We start from the raw sequence: 20,139 nt of genomic DNA on the forward strand, positions 1-20,139 counted from the left end.
GCTACATCATGAAAACTGACTATAAAGACAAGTTGTGACACAAATAAAATGTTATGTTTAACCTTCTCTATCGTCGACAATACATCATATTAATCACAAACATATTCTCTTTTCAGTGTTACTCACTGTGGTTAACAATCACCGGCATCTTCTCCATGAGTCTAAATTTGAGGTTACCCAGGATTTTTTGGGCCACATGTATGAGCACTCCCGTTATAATCTTTGGATTCTGTGGTGTGCACTGCAGCTGGGCCCGACAACAATAAAGAAAAATAATGGGTGAGTGTTTTCCTTACAAAGTAAGGAGTCAATGGACAAGGAAAGAGTCCTAACCACTAATGTTAGCATTTTAACCAAAAAACAATGGAAATCAATGAAACCGATATCAACATGTTTTAAATCAAGCACCACAGTAACCTAACATACAGTGCCATATACACACTTTAAAATAAAGGCAAGACTTTAAAATGGCTGTCTAGCAATGATCAACAACCAACTTGACAAAGCTTGAAGAATTAAAAAAAAAAATAATGTGCAAATATTGTACAATCCAGGTGTGCAAAGCTCTTAGATACTTATCAAGAAAGACTCACAGCTGTAATCGCTGCCAAAGATGATTCTAACATGCATTGAGTCAGGGGTATGAATACTTATGAAAATATATCAGTATTTCATTTTCAATACATTTGCAAACATTTGTTAAAACATGTTTTCACTTTGACATTACGGGGTATTGTATGTAGATGGGTGAGAGATTAAAAAATACAAATTCAGGCTGTAACAAAACAAAATATGGAATAAGTTAAGGGGTATGAATACTTTCTGAAGGCACCGTAGTTCACAACTGCTAATGCATCCTCTGCGTCCAAATGAAAACTGCTATCAATAGAAATGCATGTGGCTCGTATATTACCTTTATTATATCCCCTTTCCTCAAAGCTTTTACAGTAAAATATCCAAGACGTACCAAACCTGGTGTTCTGAAACATTGTACGATTACTTCCATTTAGTTCTCTAGGATGTTTGCCTTCTGTGCCCAGTAGGTGGCAGTATGTTACAACTGCTCTGTGTTCCTGAATGTGCAAACCTCCGCCAAACTGCCCTGTTTTCAAACACAATGATAAACAGTCCTTGCCAATGACTGATGAGTTATTCAAAGAAAACCCCATTCTGACAAAAAAACAAGCACACAATGTAACTTCCATTCTGCCATCCACCACAGCCCCAAAGCGTTTTGAAATTGACACATTTTAAAGTATTTCAGCTTATTCTGCACCCATACATTAGATTCAGATAAAAGCATTTTCTAAATGGCATGTATTATTATTATTATAAATTCATTTTAAACAAGCGCAGGTGGTAATTTACACAAGATTAATATTACTGAGCTGTTGTTAATACTATATTTGTTCCAGTGTTCTGTATTGAAAAATCAAGGTAAATGAAAAACAGTGCTGTTACTCATTGCACTATATGAGCATTCATTCAAAGTCGTGCTCTATTACATTTTTTGGGCATCTGTAAACTGCTTTCTACAAATTGCAAATCCAATCCGACAAAAACCAAAAGAGCTAGCTGTGTTTTTCTTCTGCACGTTGTCTGTCCCATTGCCGAGTATCTGCCCACAGATTTTCAGGGACACGCACATGCCTCGAATCAGGCCTTCTTGAAGCTCATTGGCATCTTAGATGGGGTTGGTATAGAGGCTTTCTGACGGTCATGGGTCTGTGCAACTTCCATATCAGCAACCCCTCAATATTTTTCACCGGCCCGCCACACACTCTGGGGACTGGGTAGATAGGGACTGGAGGGGACAATCAACATGTTGAATTGGAAAAGGCCACCATTCAAGGTGGTCCCCGAACACACTGCTGGGACAGCAGGCGCTGCTTGGCTACTGGCAGTTGTCAGGGTGTTTTAGCTTTAGAAGTTGAATTTATAAAAGTGAAAGTGAAACTTAAGACTCCAGAGGACTCCCAATCGTGTGCAACTGCAGCCCGTAATTCGGGGCGTTTATGCATGTGGGAATTCCTGCACCGTTTCTTCCTCTTTTGGAAAGTCCCTGAAATGTAGTCAGCCTCCTTTTCATAAGACAAGGACATAATGTTTTTACTCTGGTTGGTTGGCTAAACGGAGAGACATACAGTCCATCTGAATAATTTGCAGGTAAGTTGGTTAAGGACCTGATTCCCTTCTGTGTGTTAATTGCGTAGTGTGCCTGTTGTACTGTTAAACATATAGCTAGCTGACATTAAAAGCCCAATCCTTGATTCGTTTTTCAGTCAAATGGTGGTCCGCCTTTTTTTTGCGATAAAGCTGAAGGACAAAGCTGGAGAATGTACATTCTTGGATAAAGCTATGGAGGGTAGACCATGAGATAAAAGTTATATTCAAATAGTGCTTTGAAACGATATATTGTTTGTTTACAAAGATATTGTTTGCAAACATTGAAACAACTTGGGTTATGATGGATTAAGAAAGCTGTACTGCGCTCACGAGGCATTTCTAAGTTATAAGATTTTTTTTTAAATACACCTTTAACCATTTAGTAGCTTTGATTTAATTAGCAAGGCCACATGGCAAGCTTGAAGTTGGTTCCAGCTTTTACTTTCGGGTCCATCTTGTACTTTCAAGTACAATCTGTGATACTTTTGTTTCCAGCTCGTACTTTCTGAGATGTCTATAAGACATCTTGGAAAGTACAACCTGGAACTGAAAGTAATAGCTGGAACACACCTCAAGCTTGCCATGAAGCCTTGCTTGTGTGCAGAGTGGCAACATTTTCCAACCTACTCAGGAGTATGATGGCTCCTAACCACACATAATGTGAAAAAATATATTTGTTTAATATTTTGAAACAATGTCACACCAACATCTTTAAGTCTGGTTCTGCTGTCGCCTTTCTTGACCATGTGGCTTAACCATACAGGAAAGCCTCTGCCCTGGTTGTACATATGCATGGCCCTGGTTGTATAACCAGGGCAGAGGCTGTCCTGTATGGTCAAGCCACATGGCCAAGAAAGGTATCAGCAGAACCAGACTTAGGATTTTGATGTTTTTCTTTTAACCTTGCACGTGATTTATTTGTCTTTCCTATCAGGTGTCTTTCCTACCAAACCTCCTGGGTGTCATCATGAGTGTGGTAACATCCAGTCTATCAGGTGATCAGGAGAAGAAACTGCTTTCTCTGTTCGGCCATGTCCGACTCAGTCTGCTGTACAAAGCCAGTGTCCAAGGCTACACGGCAGCTGCCTTTCACGCACGCTGCAACAGCCAGGGACCCACTTTAGTCGCTGCCTACAACAAGGCTGGCTTCCTGTTCGGAGCCTACACCAGCAAAGACTACACTCAGAATGGGCAGCCTATTAATGACGACAAAGCCTTCCTCTACAGCATCAATGATGAAAGAAAAAATCCACTGCGTGTGTCTAGTGCCAATGGCCAGTATGGTTTTACAGATGAAAACACTGGCCCGAATTTTGGTGCCTTGGTGTTTCTGTTCAATGACACAGCTACAGTCCAATATAACGCAGGGAACAGCTATAACTTTGAGGCAGCACATATGCATGGCGACGACCTGCAGCTGACTGAATGTGAGGTTTACAGAGTGGAGGGTGAGTGATATTTACATACCTACTTAGGAGTATGGTGGCTCCTAACCACAGAATATATTTCAGTGCACAATCTTGTTTTACATTTTGAAACAATGTCACACCTACATGTTGTTGTAATAACAAACAGTATATGTTTTAAAGGTGCTGCACAATCTATTTTTGTTTTTGCATTGTAATTTAAAAGAAAATTCAGAATATAGTAATAGTGGAATTATAGTGCTTTACCGTATTCCTTACCCACCAGTGTTGTGATTGGCTGTGATATTCTCCTATTGATTTCTCCCACCGGAGCGGCATCTGTTGTCAAAATGGGAAGGCTGTTCTGACTTTGTGGCTGCGTTATCGAGTGGGAACCGCTCTAACATTTCCTGGTTGCTAAAATTCTACACTGTTCGCTCCATTTCACTTTATGAGAGAAATCAACCACTGAATAGTGTAGGGAATAATTGTACTAATAATCTAAATCACTGTGAAATATATTTTCAATAACAACAAATATCGTTTTTACAGAAGTTTAAATCTGGTGGACCAAAACCAAAGGTTAAAGGCTCAAGCGCGAGTCTCCGCCATGTTACGGGAAATGGGATGCGGAGAAGGTGGAGATTTGTTTTGAATGAAGCCTAGTGCTGTTGCAATTCACCGAGCACTAGGCTGCATTCAAAACAAATCTCTTTGTGAAACACTATCATTCCACTATTACTGCAGATATATTCTGGACATTTTCTGAATTTACTATGCCCAAAAAATGTAAATAATCCTACCTTTGTAAAAGATCATTCAAACTAATTTCTCCCCATTCAGAATTGGGAGGTTGTTTGACAAAGACTTGGAGAAACATGCAGTGGACCTCTGAGTATGTAATGCTAACTTTAAGCATAACTGTAAACACACACACACACACACACATTACATTACATTGTGCTTAACTATCCCTGCACCTTTATGACTTTCCAGGAGGAAACGGCAGTTGAAGGAGAAAATCAAGAACTATAAGCCTGATGTCATGTCAGTGAGTCATGCCAGGGTTCTCCTCGTGGGTCCTGTTGGGGCTGGCAAGTCCAGCTTCTTCAACTCTGTCAACTCTATCTTCAGAGGAAACATGACCAGTCAGGCCATCTGTGGCAGCGCAGGCACCAGCCTGACCACCCAGGTAATATGTGTATGTGTGCATGGGTGGGTGCTTTCTTATGTCAGTTTGACCAGGTACCACATCTAATGTGTGTGTTGATTATGCATGTGTGTGTTGGTCCCGTGCCATTGGCATGTATTAATGGATGCCAAGGGAAGCCAGGCTTCCCCCAAAAATTGACCAAGGAAAAAAATAAACAAAATACTGTGTCTTTCATCTCTCAGTGTTTAATACATTTCCTTCACTTCGCAAGAGGCCGAATGTTTTTCACCAGAGAAAGCATCAGAGCTAGCTAAAATAGTCCCTTTCCTAAATTAGCCATGGGTGGAGATAGGGATTTGGACTTGTGGTTTTACATCATTCTCTGTACTGGCCAATGATTATATCGGTGATTCTGATCCAACCATAAATTCAGACATTGTGTCACTGGCCTGAGGGGATGGAAGTTCAATATGTACCTAAATGTAGTAGTAGGCTAATTATGTTAACTAGCTGGGCCTGGCACATCGTTGCCCATGAAAAGAAGTTAGGTTAGGTAGCAAGCATTTTAGCCAGGTAGCCTAGTACAACAAAAAACAAAGTGTGTACTGTATGAGTCATAGACCATTTAGGCAACATGAAAGGGGTGGATGGTATTGGCGTTTCTCTACAAGTAGGGTAAGTCAACGTGTTTTTTCTACTTGCACGTACACACACACAAATCACTAGGCTATGATGGACATCCACATCATATTTAGCTTATGTTGATTGGACAAAATCGTTTTTTGTTATCTTTTAGTTGTCACTGTGTTAGACTAAACATCGGTGATTAGATTGTTAAAATGTTTAAGTCAAAATGGTGCTGGAATTAGTGGAGGCAGTGCCTGTTTTCTTTGCGACTTGCAGTAACTGTTGTTCTAAATCAGTAGTTGTTTAGTACTCCAAAAATGTCAGAAACATTAACTTGACCATGCTGTAGGTCATGTAACTGTTTGTTACATGCAATATGTGTTGAGGACTGCTCCGGTTTTGTGATGAAACGAAGGTGTGGTTGAATTTATTCAGCCACTGTGTCTTCTTATTGTCTCGGCCTTAGGTCTGTATACCACGTTGTCAAGGCGTATGAACTAACAGGTTATAGAGCAAACAGCCCAATTATCACAACACACAGGTTATAATATGGCTTTTTTCCCCCCTGGCTTGGCTTCCCCAGGGATTTTACCCACATGCCACTATTGCCAACCACCCAGGTGCGTGCTTGACTGTCTTATCTTTCCCTAGTTCCGTACCTTCACCATCAAGTCGGGGAAGAGTGGTGAGCCTATACCCCTGATCCTGTGTGACACCATGGGACTGGAGGAGGCGTCAGGAGCTGGCTTGGACATGGAGGACATAGTCAACATTTACAAAGGCCATGTTCAGGACCGTTACCAGGTATGCAGACTTGTCTGGAGGCACAACGCAAACTAGCAGTAGGAGGAGAGAATACACCATTGATCAAATCTAATAAACCAACAACAACAAAAACCTCCATGTTTGTCATTTATAGTTTAATCCCATGACGCCCTTGAGTGAAGACGTACCTGGGTATCGTAAGCATGTCAGTCTAAAGGATCAGATCCACTGTGTAGTGTACGTGGTGGACGCCTGCAGAGTCTCTCTGATGTCTGCCAAAATTGTGGAGAAGTTTGCCGCCATTCGCAAGAAGACCAATCAGATAGGTGAGCGAATGGTGGACGATATGTGTTGAAAAGGGACGAGTCAGTGTCAAATCAATGAGCCTTCTTATAATTGACATATTTGTACATACTGTTATACTGTATATACTTAATAGTGTGTCATAGAGCATTATGAAACTGTACGATAAAACAAAAAGGCACAAGAGGATGTGGATATCATTTGCATGAATGTTGTATATTGTGATTATAAGGGGCAATTGTGTGATTTATAGCTTTTTTTCTACAGTTTCATAATGCTCTATGAATATGAGGTGCTTTCAACTCCTGTTTCTAAAGAAATATGGAACACCTTGTGAAGAAACACTCCATAAGAAGGTGTTCCACGTGTGTATCCTATTTCAATGGGTAACTCTGTATGGAATTCTCTCATATTTAAACATCCTGACATATTCATTGTCTTGTTCTGCATGTTTGTCCTAGGTATTCCCCAACTGGTGTTAATGACCAAAGTGGACGAGGCCTGCCCCCTAGTGTCAGAAGATCTGCAGAATGTTTATATGAGCCATTACATACAAAGGAAGGTGAGCCGTTTGGCAATGGCAATTGAATCAAATGAGTCAATCTTAAATCCTAATCCTTAACGTCTCTTACGTCTTGAGCAGATTGTTATTTATGTATACAAAAGTAAGTGGTCAACCACACTGCATTTGGTGTGTGTGTGTGTCTGTCTTTCAGATCCAGGAGTTGAGTGCATCCCTGGGCATTCCTGTGTCCGGTATTCTGCCAGTGAAGAACTACAGCCAGGAGCTGGAGCTGAATCAGAACACTGATATCCTGATACTCAGTGCTCTGGATCAGATGTTGAACTATGCTGACAGCTTCTTCGAAAACCAGCCTGAAGAGGAAAAGGAAGGGCTCTAACCCTCTTCACAGTCCCACTGTCAAGTGTCTAATACTCTGACAAAAATGTTTTTTTTGCAATCCCATATTATTTTGTAACTGTGCAAGATATCCATATTATTTTGGTACATGTTATCATGCAAGTGGACATTATCATAATTGTTTTGTGGATATTATAACACGTTGCTCTTTCTTACTGCTATCTTTACTTAGACAATTTTTTTGTGAGCTTTTCACGTGACATGAAAAATACCTTGCCCTAATGTTCCTTTAACACCTTAATTCAGTTTGTGATAGAGCTTTGATGTGACAGTGCAAAGCAAATTCAAGGTCGCCTTTGCCTTCTTTCAAGCAGTAGTAACGTACCTAAACAATGCATGCATGTACCAATGCAAACGGACTGTTCCCCAATTGAGTAAAGGGTTAAAGGGAAAGGGTGGGGCCTAGTGAATAATCTTCTGACAAACCAACTCTACCTGTGGACTGTTTGAAGCGTGGGAAAACAATCTATTTACTGTCTCTATAAGCAAATGTCTATTGTATGCAAGTGCCCCAGAGCACAGTAAAGTTGCATCACTGTAATTTGAAAGCATTGTTTATGTAGAGAGTTTTACCCTAATATCGTATGTTATTAATTCTATTCTTGGTAACGCTTTAGGCTTGGGTGATGACACAATGCACTGCAGTGTTGGTTGATTGACAAATTGAGTTGTTGTCCAGAGGACGATATATTGCCTTTCTGTGGCTCCTGTCACCATATTCAGTGAACTAGGATAAGACGCAACATGACCAATTCATAGTGCTACAGTGTGTGCATTCAAAAACAGTAAACATAAAACATGAGATAAAGAGAGGTGTGTTTTGAAGCCATCTGGTGGCACCTGGTGGTTACTATACTACTATACTGAGTCCTTGGAGTTACTACTGTAAATTGGAAAGTAAACAAAAACAAATAACTTATTTGACAGGTGTTTTCAAGTTAATGTCTCCGCATGGTATGTAATTATGATATTTCACACATTCTAAAACCACTAAAATCATCTCTCACAGATGCATGTGCGCACACACACACACACACACACACACACACAGGTAGTTTCACATTTGTGGTTATTTGTTTCATATATAATGTTTCCTATATTGTTCAATACATTGATCCAATCACATTTCCTGTTGTGCATTCCTGAGATGTTACATGAATAATAAAGATGACAAAAGTTTCCTCTGAGCTTGGTCAAATGAGAACAAGAATGCAATATTAGTACATTTCATGCATTTGGAAATAAGCAAATATTTCCAGTCTTTGAAATTCCAGACAAGAATGCAACAATATATGCCAGTGGTTCTTTTATGCACCAAATCCCACATACCAGCAGACATTGATAAGGATTCATGCATGAGTAGGCAGACACAGACCCTCCTTTATCTTGTGACCAAAGCTGGTTGGTACATTGAACCTATTGACTGCCACTCTGAAGGTTAAGTGAAAGGTAAACCAGACACTGCCACTACCACTACGTTTAAGCAAAGCGGACATAACTCACCGGTTATTAGATGACAGAGGGTCTGGTATCATGCAGTTTCCTGCCTGTGAAAAACTCATTTGTCTCAAAGCCATTTATCACAAAGCAGTTGACCTTTTCTAGACTAGAAATGGGTCGTACAGGAATGGCCATCTTTGGATGGGCATTTGTTGATTTACCTTGAAGATCTGGAATACAATGTTATTTGTAGAGATACATTAACACCAGTTGTTCTCTTTTGTGGATGTAACACTTTACGTATGCCCACGTACACATAAACATGCACACACTTCGACAACAGCATCCCCACCAAAGTGAACTGTAAATGTATCTTAGGAAATGTCAACATCTGTTAGCTTACAGAAACTATCCAACTTCTCATGCTCCATACCCTCACCCACGGGGCATTAACTGTGTTAATGAGAGTTCATGACCTTTTGTTGTCTAATAAACACTTTTGAAGTGACTTAAAGGCAAACCATCTGGCACCATGGCAGTCGAGCTATATATTGCAATCCACGTTCACTGATTGGAATTATGAGAGGCTCTCTTAGGACCACTCTTTGTATCTAATCCTAACTGTGCAAGTCTTTCGCGTACATCATACATTTATATCAGTAGGATATGTTTGTTACTTGAACGTATCTCAAGTGAGCAATAGGTCCATATGAGCCGGAGTACTTGATTTAGGCTTGCAGAGCCCAAGAAGAGGAATCTTCTTTAATTTTGGTAATTAATAGAAAATCTATGGCTGTCACGACTTCCGCCGAAGTCGGCTCCTCTCCTTGTTCGGGCGGCGTTCAGCGGTTGACATCATCGGCTGCTCCATTTTTCATGTATCCATTTGTTTTGTCTTGTTCCCTGCACACTTGGTTTTCATTCCCCAATCAATCTACATGTATTTATTCCTCTGTTCCCCATCATGTCTTTGTGTAAGATTGTTTGTGTTACTTGTTTGTTGTTGACGCACCAGACTGGTTTGTTTTTTTTCTGTTGGAATTTCACGAAGATGTTTATTGTTAAACATAATTCTTGTGACTGTTTTGCGCGTTTTGCCTCAATAAAGTGTGCGCCTGTTCACAAATCTCTGCTCTCCTGCACCTGACTTCGCTACCAGTACGCACACACCTGACAATGGCAATCTATGGTTACTTTGGTCATTTATACTCTAATAACGTCGAAAGGATATATTCACATATAGTATTTATTTTTTATATCATTATCTGTCATGACTTCCGCCGACGTCGGTCCCTCTCCTTGTTCGGGCAGCGTTCGACGTCACCGACCTTCTAGCCATCGCCGATCCACTTTTCATTTTCCATTTGCTTTGTCTTACACACCATGCTTCAATTCCCCAATTACTTGTTCATTTTTTAACCCTCTGTTCCCCCATGTTTGTTTGTGAGTAATTGTTTATTGTATTGCGGTCCGTATATGTGGTCTTGTATTTATACGACGTGTATTGTGATATTATTGAGTAAAATTGCTTTCATTACGCATAACTGCTGTCCTGCGCCGGACTCATCTCACCTGCTACACACAGACGCTTTACATTATCCATGAGTTTCTAGTCGATAGACCATGTGGTTCCAGAGAAAATAGCCCAATTAATGAAAAAGCATCTAATATCAACAATGCCATAATTTTCAATTTCAACTAATGACTTTCTTCACATTTGCCACCAGTTTGACTCAAACACTGACAAGAAATACATATTGACATGCTAAAATAAATAAAAGTGTGTAAAAAATCAATATAAAGGATATTTCATGCTGAAACCCTCATATTTAACACCAATGATATCCACTAAGTTGATGGTTTATATGTAGGATAATGTTTAACAGCTTTGTCATTCTAATTTTATATTTTGAAATAATCTTATTGAATTATTTAGGATATTTCATGTGATAAGGCCACACATAGAGTTAGAAAAATTCTGGTAGTTTACTCGTAAACTTTGAAAGTTTCCAGTTATATACCCTCCCTTTGCAAACTTAACTTCGTTAAAGTTGCCCCCAAAACAGCATACGCTCCTAGAATGTGTTACATCCAGTTTTTGTGCAGATTACAGGCACACATATTTGTTGCCCATTTCAAAAATACTTTCTCATAATGACTCATGACATAGCATTCCTGTGTACAGCCAAACCTGTATTACCCTCGAAAAATGTACTAGACCTGTCATCAATTCAAATGTTAACAGACAAAGCTGTAGTTGACAGACAATGGAGACATGGGAATTTATCATGGCCAAAGTTCTAAATCACAATTTTGGGTCAAGACAGCAGTGTGTAGCTGTCTAGTCTAGAGGCGTTCTAGAGAAAGAGAGAATGCCTCAGCTATGACACTGAAGAAGGCCATGGCTCATTGGAGTTAAAAGGGAAAATGGAGATTGTTGGGTTTTCATGGTGAATAAATGATTCAACGTTATCATTCGTGGTGCCGTTTATCTCATTTCCCCTATGCTATCAAAACCGATGATTGAATTTGACAGAAGAAAGTACAAAACAGTTTATGCAAAAATGCACATTATTATCTTCAGACAAAAAGTAATTATATTAAGTCACATGTCATAAGGCGACACCAACTGGGATGATTGATGCCATGTTGGTACGTTACAAACAAAACAAACATATAGAGAGCTGATTGGTGTCACAGTGTTACATGTATGGTGTCAGGGAAAATACCAGGTTTTAGGTTCAACTATAGAGTTAGGGCCCACCATGGCAACACAAACACCCCTAACACGCTCCACTAATTCATCAATAGCACAGTAGTAAGTGAATGGGAAAGTTCTCTACGGAAATGTACATGTACACACACACACACACACACCCACACTGAAATCCATAAGCTACAGGACTGTAACAACCTTCGCCTACTCACAGCATGTTATGTAAAATGTATGTTTTGCTCTGCTGTCAAAAAAAGGTCACATCTGATCAGGAACTATCTGTTTCCTGGTTCTCCTCAGGTCATGGTTACAATAACAGTTGTGGCTAATATGCAGAGGCTTGGTGTGTAGTAGTAGGCCTATAGCAGGGGTGTCAAATTCATTCCATGGAGGGCCTAGTGTCTGCAGGTTTTTGTTTTTCCCTTTCAATTAAGTCCTAGACAACCAGGTACGGGAAGTTCCTTACAAATTAGGGACCTTAATTCGTAAATCAAGTAGAAGGGAGGAGCGAAATCACGCACACACTCGGCCCTCCATGGAATTAGTTTAACAGCTGTGGCCTATATGAAGCAACCTTTAACATTTCTAAGTATGAACATATACGTGGAACTCTGGGATCCAAGCCCAATTTTCCACAATTCCCCTCCCCCAACATGTTAAAACAATTATAATCTATCTGAAACATAAACTATGATATATTTACTTGTTCAGAGCCCATGGGCCGCCCCACCAAATAGTTAACAAAAACACTTTCAACTTTCAGAGTTTCTGACGAAGGCTCTGACAAAGGGCTTGAGGCCAATACGCAAAGCTTAATAAAGAGCATTGATACAAGCAAGAGCAGTGTGCGGGTTTCTTTTTTATTCTAATGTTATTTAATTGTTACCATGCACTTGCAACAAAGATAGCGCAGATGTGTGAGTGCCTTTTGAATTTTTTACTTCCAGAGTTTCCAAACATGCAATAAACAAAACCTGAATACACATTTCATGGCTCTGCATTGATTTGTTTCTCCGAAAAAAAAGCTAATTATTTCTTCAAACTAATTTCCTATTTCCTCTCTTAGTTCAGTCAATGCTGTTCAATGGGGTAGTTTTAAATAGAGACAATATATTCAAGTTACGTAAAAGAGCAATAATACTCATTTAGATCAATTGTAACAGATATCCTTTGGGTTATATTTGTGTGGAACAAATCATCTAAAGGGAGAAAAAAAGAGAGTGAAGAGAGATCGGGGCGAGAGAAGATAGAAAAATAGAGAGATGAGAGAGCGTGCTAGTACCTCAGACAGACTGAACAAACACATGACTGACTCCAGTCATTACTTGTTTCCTGCCCCAGGGCGTTGGTCTGCCCCTGCCTGTAAAACACTCAGCCTGACCATCTTATCTCATCTTAACCCATCAGCTTTTCCCCTCCCCTTTACAGAAAGACATTAGGTACTGGGAAATACAGTAGTTTCCTTTTCTCAGCTTCTTGTCTCCACTGAAAGACCACTCACAGACTATCTATGATGGTTTTTGGGGCGTTATAATCCTAATGTTACATCAAAACCAAATCAGAACTATCAGTTAATGTCCTGGGAATGTTATTGGTGTGCTGGGCATAGGGTTGTGCATCGGATTTACAATGCATTAAAACAACAAAACATAAAAGGCACCCAGGTCTCCATGACCAACCCTTTACATGTTGCGTTTATGTTTGCTCAGTGTAATAGCATCTATAGGGGTGGAAGTAACTCTTTTTAATCAAGTCCCCCCCCCACAAAGACTGAGTTTAGTCTGCTGAGGAGGCCTTGGTCCACTAACATTTGGCTCAATTCCCCTCAGCTTTCAACCAGTAGCAATAGTTGGGCCACTTTTCGGTCTATGAATTCCAGGGAGTAGGAAGTCGGGTTGCCTGCATCTGTAAGCAGTGGCTCGGGGACTTGGGAGAACACTAATGAGGGCTGGTGCTCGTTTGGAGGAAGCATTTGGAGGCTGAACCCACCCACCGCCTCACGTCAACATTCAAAATGTTGAATTTCTTTTAAAAATTAGATGAGTTATAGGTCTCCATTGTCAATGTTTGGGGAGAATGATGTGGCTAAACTTTTCAAGAAAGACCTTGTCACATAAACCAAACACAATCAATTCTATGTTGTTATGCGGTGTACTGTGCGGTGATTGACCACTGTTTCATTCAGTGTGTGTCGTGTGCCATCGGTCCCGATCTCTGCTTGATTTATCATATTGTTTCCAAACCAACAACATCTTTTCTGGAAACAGATGTTTGGCAGTGCAGCGTGTTCCATGCAATTTCACGTATCTGGCTTGTTTTCATAGCCTTCCAGTGACTCACGTGTCCTTGGCGGCCTTGCCAAAATAGCTGTCTGACTGACTGACTCCATTTCAGAGTGCTATCAGGAAATATATGTTCATCATGGATGTGATAGCGCAAGTGTGCTTTATGTGTGAGAACATTAATGCCACAGTCATTCATTCGTTTTTCAGCAAAACTGCAGCCACGTTTTTGCCATCAAGCTGAGGGATGGAGAACTGTAACCACAGCTGTAAATATTTTTTTTATTTAACCTTTATTTAACTAGGCAAGTCAGTTAAGAACAAATTCTTATTTTCAATGACGGCCTAGGAACAGTGGGTTAACTGCCTGTTCAGGGGCAGAACGACAGATTTTGTACCTTGTCAGCTCAGGGGTTTGAACTTGCAACCTTCCGGTTACTAGTCCAACGCTCTAACCACTAGGCTACCCTGCCGCTACCCTGCCGCCCCGAATATCACAGTGTCTTAAGCAGCATTTCTGCAGTACCAGACCCAATGGAATTTCATGATGTACGACAAGTGGGCTAGTCAGACAACTTTGATAAACAGAGTTTCTAAGTCCTGAATAATGATGAATATAGAATAAAAATCGGGCTCTATTCAACTTCATCTTTGTGAACTATGAAATATAGAGTAATGTCAGAGCTTTTTGTCTGAATTGCTAATATTAGCCGACTTACTCATTGATTCTACTATGTGAAGGAAATGAATGACTAAAGCCTACATTATTTGTAACACCATTAGCATGTTCATTCTCTGACTAAAAAGTAGCAATGTCTGCCATTGGAAGTTCAAAGTACTGATATAGACTAAGTATACAAAACACTAAGTATACAAAACATTTAGAACACCTGCTCTTTCCATGACAGACTGACCAGGTGAATCCAGGTGAAAGCAATGATCCCGTATTGATGTCACTTGTTAAATCCACTTCAAATCAGTGTAGATGAAAGGGAGGAGACAGGATTGTGTATCTGTGCCATTCAGAGGGTGAATGTGCAAGTCAAAATATTTCAGTGCCTTTGAATGGGGTGTTGTAGTAGGTTCCAGGCACACCGGTTTGTGTCAAGAACTGCAACGCTGCTGGGTTTTTCGCCCAACAGTTTCCTGTGTGTATCAAGAATGGTCCACCACCCAAAGGACATTCAGCCAACTTCACACAACTGTGGAAAACATTGTAGTCACATGGGCCAGCATCCCTGTGGAACAATTGACACCTTGGAGAGTCCATGCCCCGACAAATTGAGGCTGTTCTGAAATTAACACTATACCCTAGTTAATGCTGGGCGTTTCATATCTATTCAATTTGAGGTCCAGCAGGCTGTCCCAACACATAATGACATGAAAACATCTAATAGTGTAAAAGGCCTCTTAGGTTGACACTACATATATATTTTATATCCATTTGAAGATAAGTTCTTTATTTTCTTTGATAAGATTACAGACTTTCTCAGGGGACACCATTTAAATTTTACCCCAAGTTTGGGAACCACTGGTATAGGCACTATACTTTACTACCTTCTTTCAAAGTATACTTTTATGTTCAGTAACACCAGGGGTTGTGTTTATTAGAGAACACAATTGGAAAAATGATTTAATGTTATGCATCGGAAAATGAAGTCTTGGTTGTGCTTCCCTGTTTTTTCCCCACCATTTGGTGTCTAACGTACACTGCCCAGTAGTAAATCAACTAGACTGTCAGCGGTTTCAAATAGTGTCACAAAGTTCTTCGTCTAAAAGCTTCAAGTTACCTTTGTTGGCCTACATTTTTGACACAGTGTAACACTATCTACTGTACATAAAGACAACCAGGAGCTACAGGGAAGCAGAACGCACTATACTGCCCTACTAAGCAAAAAGGCAGTAACTGCTCAATTGGTCAAAAATGAGTTAGTTATATTTGATACATTAAATATATGCTTAATCATGTGGACAAGTATCCTGCCTCAATTGTATTTTGGAGAAAATGGGGGTCATGTTAGCGATAACTGCATAAACTTGATTTGAAACCAAGGTAAATAAAAGCCATTCTTCTAAATTCCACACTATTAGCAGTTACTGCCTTTTTGCTTGGTAGGGCAGTATACACTTCCCAATTGGCAAGATTTTAGCTGAAACTGTTGCAATTCAAAACTTTCACCACAAAGAAAGATGAATTCCAAACCAGGATTATAGTGTATAAAAAAAAATGGAGGGAGCTTTTATTTTCATTTAAAATGATGGTATGCTAAGATTATCTGTTCAATATACACATTGGTAGAATGAAAAAGGTTACTAGTAGAACGTTATATGCAATTTATAAAACATTGGTCAGTATACAAACAAGATTGACCTACAAATGTAGCACCATAAAAATGGCTCTGATTAAGAAAATGTAATACCTGGGTAAGAAAATATACCACAGCGCTAAAACACTAAAATCAATATCAGCGTTGATGCCTTTGATTTAAAAATAAATAAATGTGTAACTGGAGATGAAGAATCATTGAGAACAAGTGAACAACATGGTTGTGTTCATTAAGGAATGCAACAGAAAACATTTTGCAATGGAAAACTTCTTATTGGACAAGTCCATACATTCCCTCCCTGTGTCTGTTTTCTACTGTTTGGTACCTAATGAACACGACTCTGTGTGTTAGGGAAGCAAGAGCTCAATGAATTACCTTTGACAAAGGAGCTATAAAATTACCCTTGTCAAAACACCATCCATTACAGAGCTGTGACTGACAATTGGATACGAGCTTTGCTTTGTATGATAAAATAACGACTATGACATATGCGCAACATGCACGCATGCATGAATGTGACCGATTTCTAAGGACTCATTAAAGTTGAGAATGTTTTATTCAAGGATGCCATGTGGGGTGAGGTATTAGTACATTTTCACCCATTTAAGCAGAGTAATGTGCTTGAAGTCACCAGAGAACAATCCCTTGGTGACTAGAAAGAGGTTGATCAACAGCTAGCTGTTGGATAATTGTGTAGACAGCTGGATTATTGGACTTCAAAACACAATAACTCCACCCACACACTCTTCATTAAAACAAAAAGGCACTGGACTGAGCATTCCATTGTTGTCAAAGTCAATTCCAGTTGTATAGCTTGTGGGTAGAGAAAGTAATCATTTTGGAGCTATCCCCATAGGTAAAAGGCTTTTGAATGAGTGCTAAATTCAAAATAGCTCAATAGCGACAGGCCTTTTGTTAACACATTGGGATATAGATCTCAACCCCTAATCCAATATTTCTTTGGAGCAGTCTACACTCACTGTAATGGTAAAATATCCCCAAAACACAAAATACACATGGGGAAAGACAAATTAATGCGCAAACATCCCCTGAAAACACATGGTAAAACAAGGATGTCAATAGAAACGAGAATAAACTATAAAGTGGCCAATTTCAAGGTTTGAAATAGTGGACAGATTACGGGCTAATTTTGAACAAGGTCATTATGACCCATAAAATACAGCAAAAGTCCAACAGAACTTTGTTGACTTTTTCTCAAACATAGGGAAGATCTCAATTGCATAGGGGAGGGACCTCTGGCTTTCTCATCTAATGGGTTTCGAGAAGGAGATGAGCGAGGACGCAAGGACTATGCAATTGAGATATTCCCATAGTTCACATGAAAACGCTACTAAAGGGATCACATGAAAAAGTTCAATGGAGCACCAATAGAATGAATGAAAATGTTCATACAGTCCAATTCTCCTCATTGAACTAGATAAGAACTTTTCTTCCTTTTGGATCAAAGTGTGATTGATGAGAATCAAAATGTGTGGTCTATTTTAAATACAAATATACATACAAAAATGTCCAGAAAAGTGTATTTACATTTTTTTCATTTGTGTGTGTCACAGTAGCCTTTTCTTCAATTCATGTGTCTGTCATAATATAATAATATTCAGGGGATAACAAACAGTATAAGTTCTCACACGGTCGTCTCACCCTGTTTATTGACCGCCAGTCTCGTATAAAATCTCCTCCACGAATTCAGCGTCTTACTCGACCAAATCCAAAAGCCAGAGGTGATACCCACGATCAACGTCATCAGGTACTTGATCATGAAGACGGTAAAGTCTGGCGACATCTGCGGTTGATGGTGCCCGGGGCACGGCACGGCGTAGTTTTTACACGTCCGACTCACCCAACTCTTCTCCCACTGTTCCCTGAACGCCTGCTCATAGAAGTAGCATGCGATGACGATGGTGGCGGGCACCGTGTAGAGCACGCTGAAGATGCCAATGCGCACCATGAGCTTCTCCAGCTTCTCAGTCTTGGTGCCGTCGTGCTTCATGATGGTCCGGATGCGGAAGAGCGACACGAAGCCGGCCAGAAGGAACGAGGTGCCCAGGGAGAGGTAGATGAAGAGCGGCGCCAGAACGAAACCTCGGAGAGCGTCCACGCTGTTATTGCCCACGTAGCACACGCCGCTCAGAACGTCCCCGTCCACCTGCCCCACCGCCAGGATGGTGATGGTCTTGACGGCAGGTACTGCCCATGCCGCCAGGTGGAAGTACTGCGAGTTGGCTTCGATGGCCTCGTGACCCCACTTCATCCCAGCTGATAAGAACCACGTCAAGGCTAGGATGACCCACCAGATGGAGCTGGCCATGCTGAAAAAGTAAAGTATCATGAACAAAATGGTGCAGCCCTCCTTTTTGGTGCCTTGGACGACCGTTTTGATGTCGCTGTCAAAGCGGTCGTTGCATACCACCTTGTCCCCCAACAAGAAGCCAGCGATGTAGACTATTGACACCATCGTGTAGCAGCCTGATAGGAAAATGATGGGTCGCTCTGGGTAGCTGAACCTCTGCATGTCCACCAAGTAGGTCAAAACCGTGAACAGAGTGGACGAGCAGCATAACACAGACCATATTCCAATCCATATCTTGGCAAATTTCAACTCATCCTCATTGAAGTACATCATGCCATGGGGTTTTGAGGGCTCACAAGGCGCACCACAATACTCCTCCCCAAGAAAACGGTAGTTCAAATAGGGGGGTACTTTCAATGCAACTGGGCATCTAAACTGTCCCTTTACAGTCCTATGCTGCCCATAAGATGATTCTGTTACATCTGATGTAGGATTAATAGGAGCACTTCTATCAGACACGTTTTGCCCGACGCACAACTCACCCGCTCCGTGAACAGGGAAAGATTCACAGGCGAGGCTGTCAGGCCATTGGAAGCCGAATTTATTCATCAGAGCCTCGCAGCCCTGCCTCGCTCTCTCGCAGAGCGAGCGGCACGGAGGCAGTGCTTGTTCCAGCACCGTACAAACGGGAGCATACATGGAACAGAGGAAAAACTTCAGGTCAGGAGAGCATTGAACTTTCACAAGCGGATAAAACTGGTGCACTTCAAGCCCCGCGTCCTCTTGGTTTGTGTGCCCTAATAAATTTGGCATGATAGTCTCGTTATAGGCAATATCCGTACAGAGAGGAATGGAAATAGGTTGGCAAAAGCCATGTTCAGGAACAGACATTCCACGCTCACCATACTGACCATCTGCTTGCGGTAAAAGTGCAAAAATAATCAGAACCAGCAAATGGGAAAACATCCTACAAACTTTGTCGTTCCCCATTCCAAATAAATTCCAACACGCCACTTTCCAACCGCGAGTAAACACGCAGACTCGAGACACACTGGATTATTTTCCAGGATAAAACAAAAGCATACACGACTGTACTGTTTCCTATGACAGGCGACATGCGTTACTTTATATCTTTGCCGAGATGGTCGCTTCCACAATTTAGCTCGGCTACTCACAAGAGATTTTAAATCCGTCTGTTATCAGTGTGTAGCCATTATCTGTCTCCAACTGTCTGTGTGACTGTTCGGTTTCCAGTCTTCCACTATTCACGAAGGGAGGAGCCTTGAAACAGATGATAGGTTACATTTTAGGGATCATCTCAATCTTCCAAGATTGTTAATATTTGGTCCCCAAAATTATATATATATTTTTTGACTATTCTATTTGTTATCCTACTAAACCACGAATTTTAAAACATCATGCAATCTTCCTATTTTTGATTGAAAGTTGCTACATGTGTAATAAAAACTGTATCCAATTTGTATATCTTGCAGTAGAGGTGCTTGTTAAAAATCACCGGGGAACATGTTCGTTTATATGCCTTGACACTGTGATATATATGCCTAAAGCCAAGACAATAAGAAGACACAGCGGCAGAATAAATTAAACCACACTGGAGAGAAGCAACCACAAAACATATTGCATATAACAAACAGTTACATGACTTACAGCATGGTCAAGCAAGTTAATGTGTCCAACATTTTCAGACTAATAAACAACTA

General features: G+C 40.5%; 2 protein-coding genes across 3 annotated transcripts; one reads left to right on the forward strand and one right to left on the reverse strand.

The window, feature by feature from the left end:
• Positions 1–1,665: 1,665 nt before the first annotated feature.
• Positions 1,666–8,523, forward strand: LOC118398091 (interferon-induced protein 44-like). Of its 2 annotated transcripts, none has more exons than XM_035793108.2 (8): positions 1,666–2,166; positions 3,101–3,614; positions 4,416–4,467; positions 4,569–4,764; positions 6,004–6,156; positions 6,272–6,443; positions 6,882–6,982; positions 7,137–8,523. In XM_035793108.2, the coding sequence occupies exons 2-8, from the start codon at positions 3,134–3,136 to the stop codon at positions 7,320–7,322; spliced, it is 1,341 nt and encodes a 446-aa protein (XP_035649001.1). In that variant the 5' UTR covers positions 1,666–2,166; positions 3,101–3,133; the 3' UTR covers positions 7,323–8,523. The 2 variants fall into 2 exon arrangements, with proteins under 2 accessions (XP_035649001.1, XP_035649002.1); XM_035793109.2 differs by lacking the exon at positions 1,666–2,166 and adding an exon at positions 2,288–2,365.
• Positions 8,524–16,099: 7,576 nt separating this feature from the next.
• LOC118398093 (frizzled-1-like) lies at positions 16,100–19,697 on the reverse strand. The gene has a single exon (XM_035793110.2). The coding sequence runs from the start codon at positions 19,406–19,408 to the stop codon at positions 17,753–17,755; it is 1,656 nt and encodes a 551-aa protein (XP_035649003.1). The 5' UTR covers positions 19,409–19,697; the 3' UTR covers positions 16,100–17,752.
• Positions 19,698–20,139: the final 442 nt, after the last annotated feature.

This window comes from Oncorhynchus keta, chromosome 19 (genome assembly GCF_023373465.1).
Source record: "Oncorhynchus keta strain PuntledgeMale-10-30-2019 chromosome 19, Oket_V2, whole genome shotgun sequence".
Classification (NCBI taxonomy): Eukaryota; Metazoa; Chordata; class Actinopteri; order Salmoniformes; family Salmonidae; genus Oncorhynchus; species Oncorhynchus keta.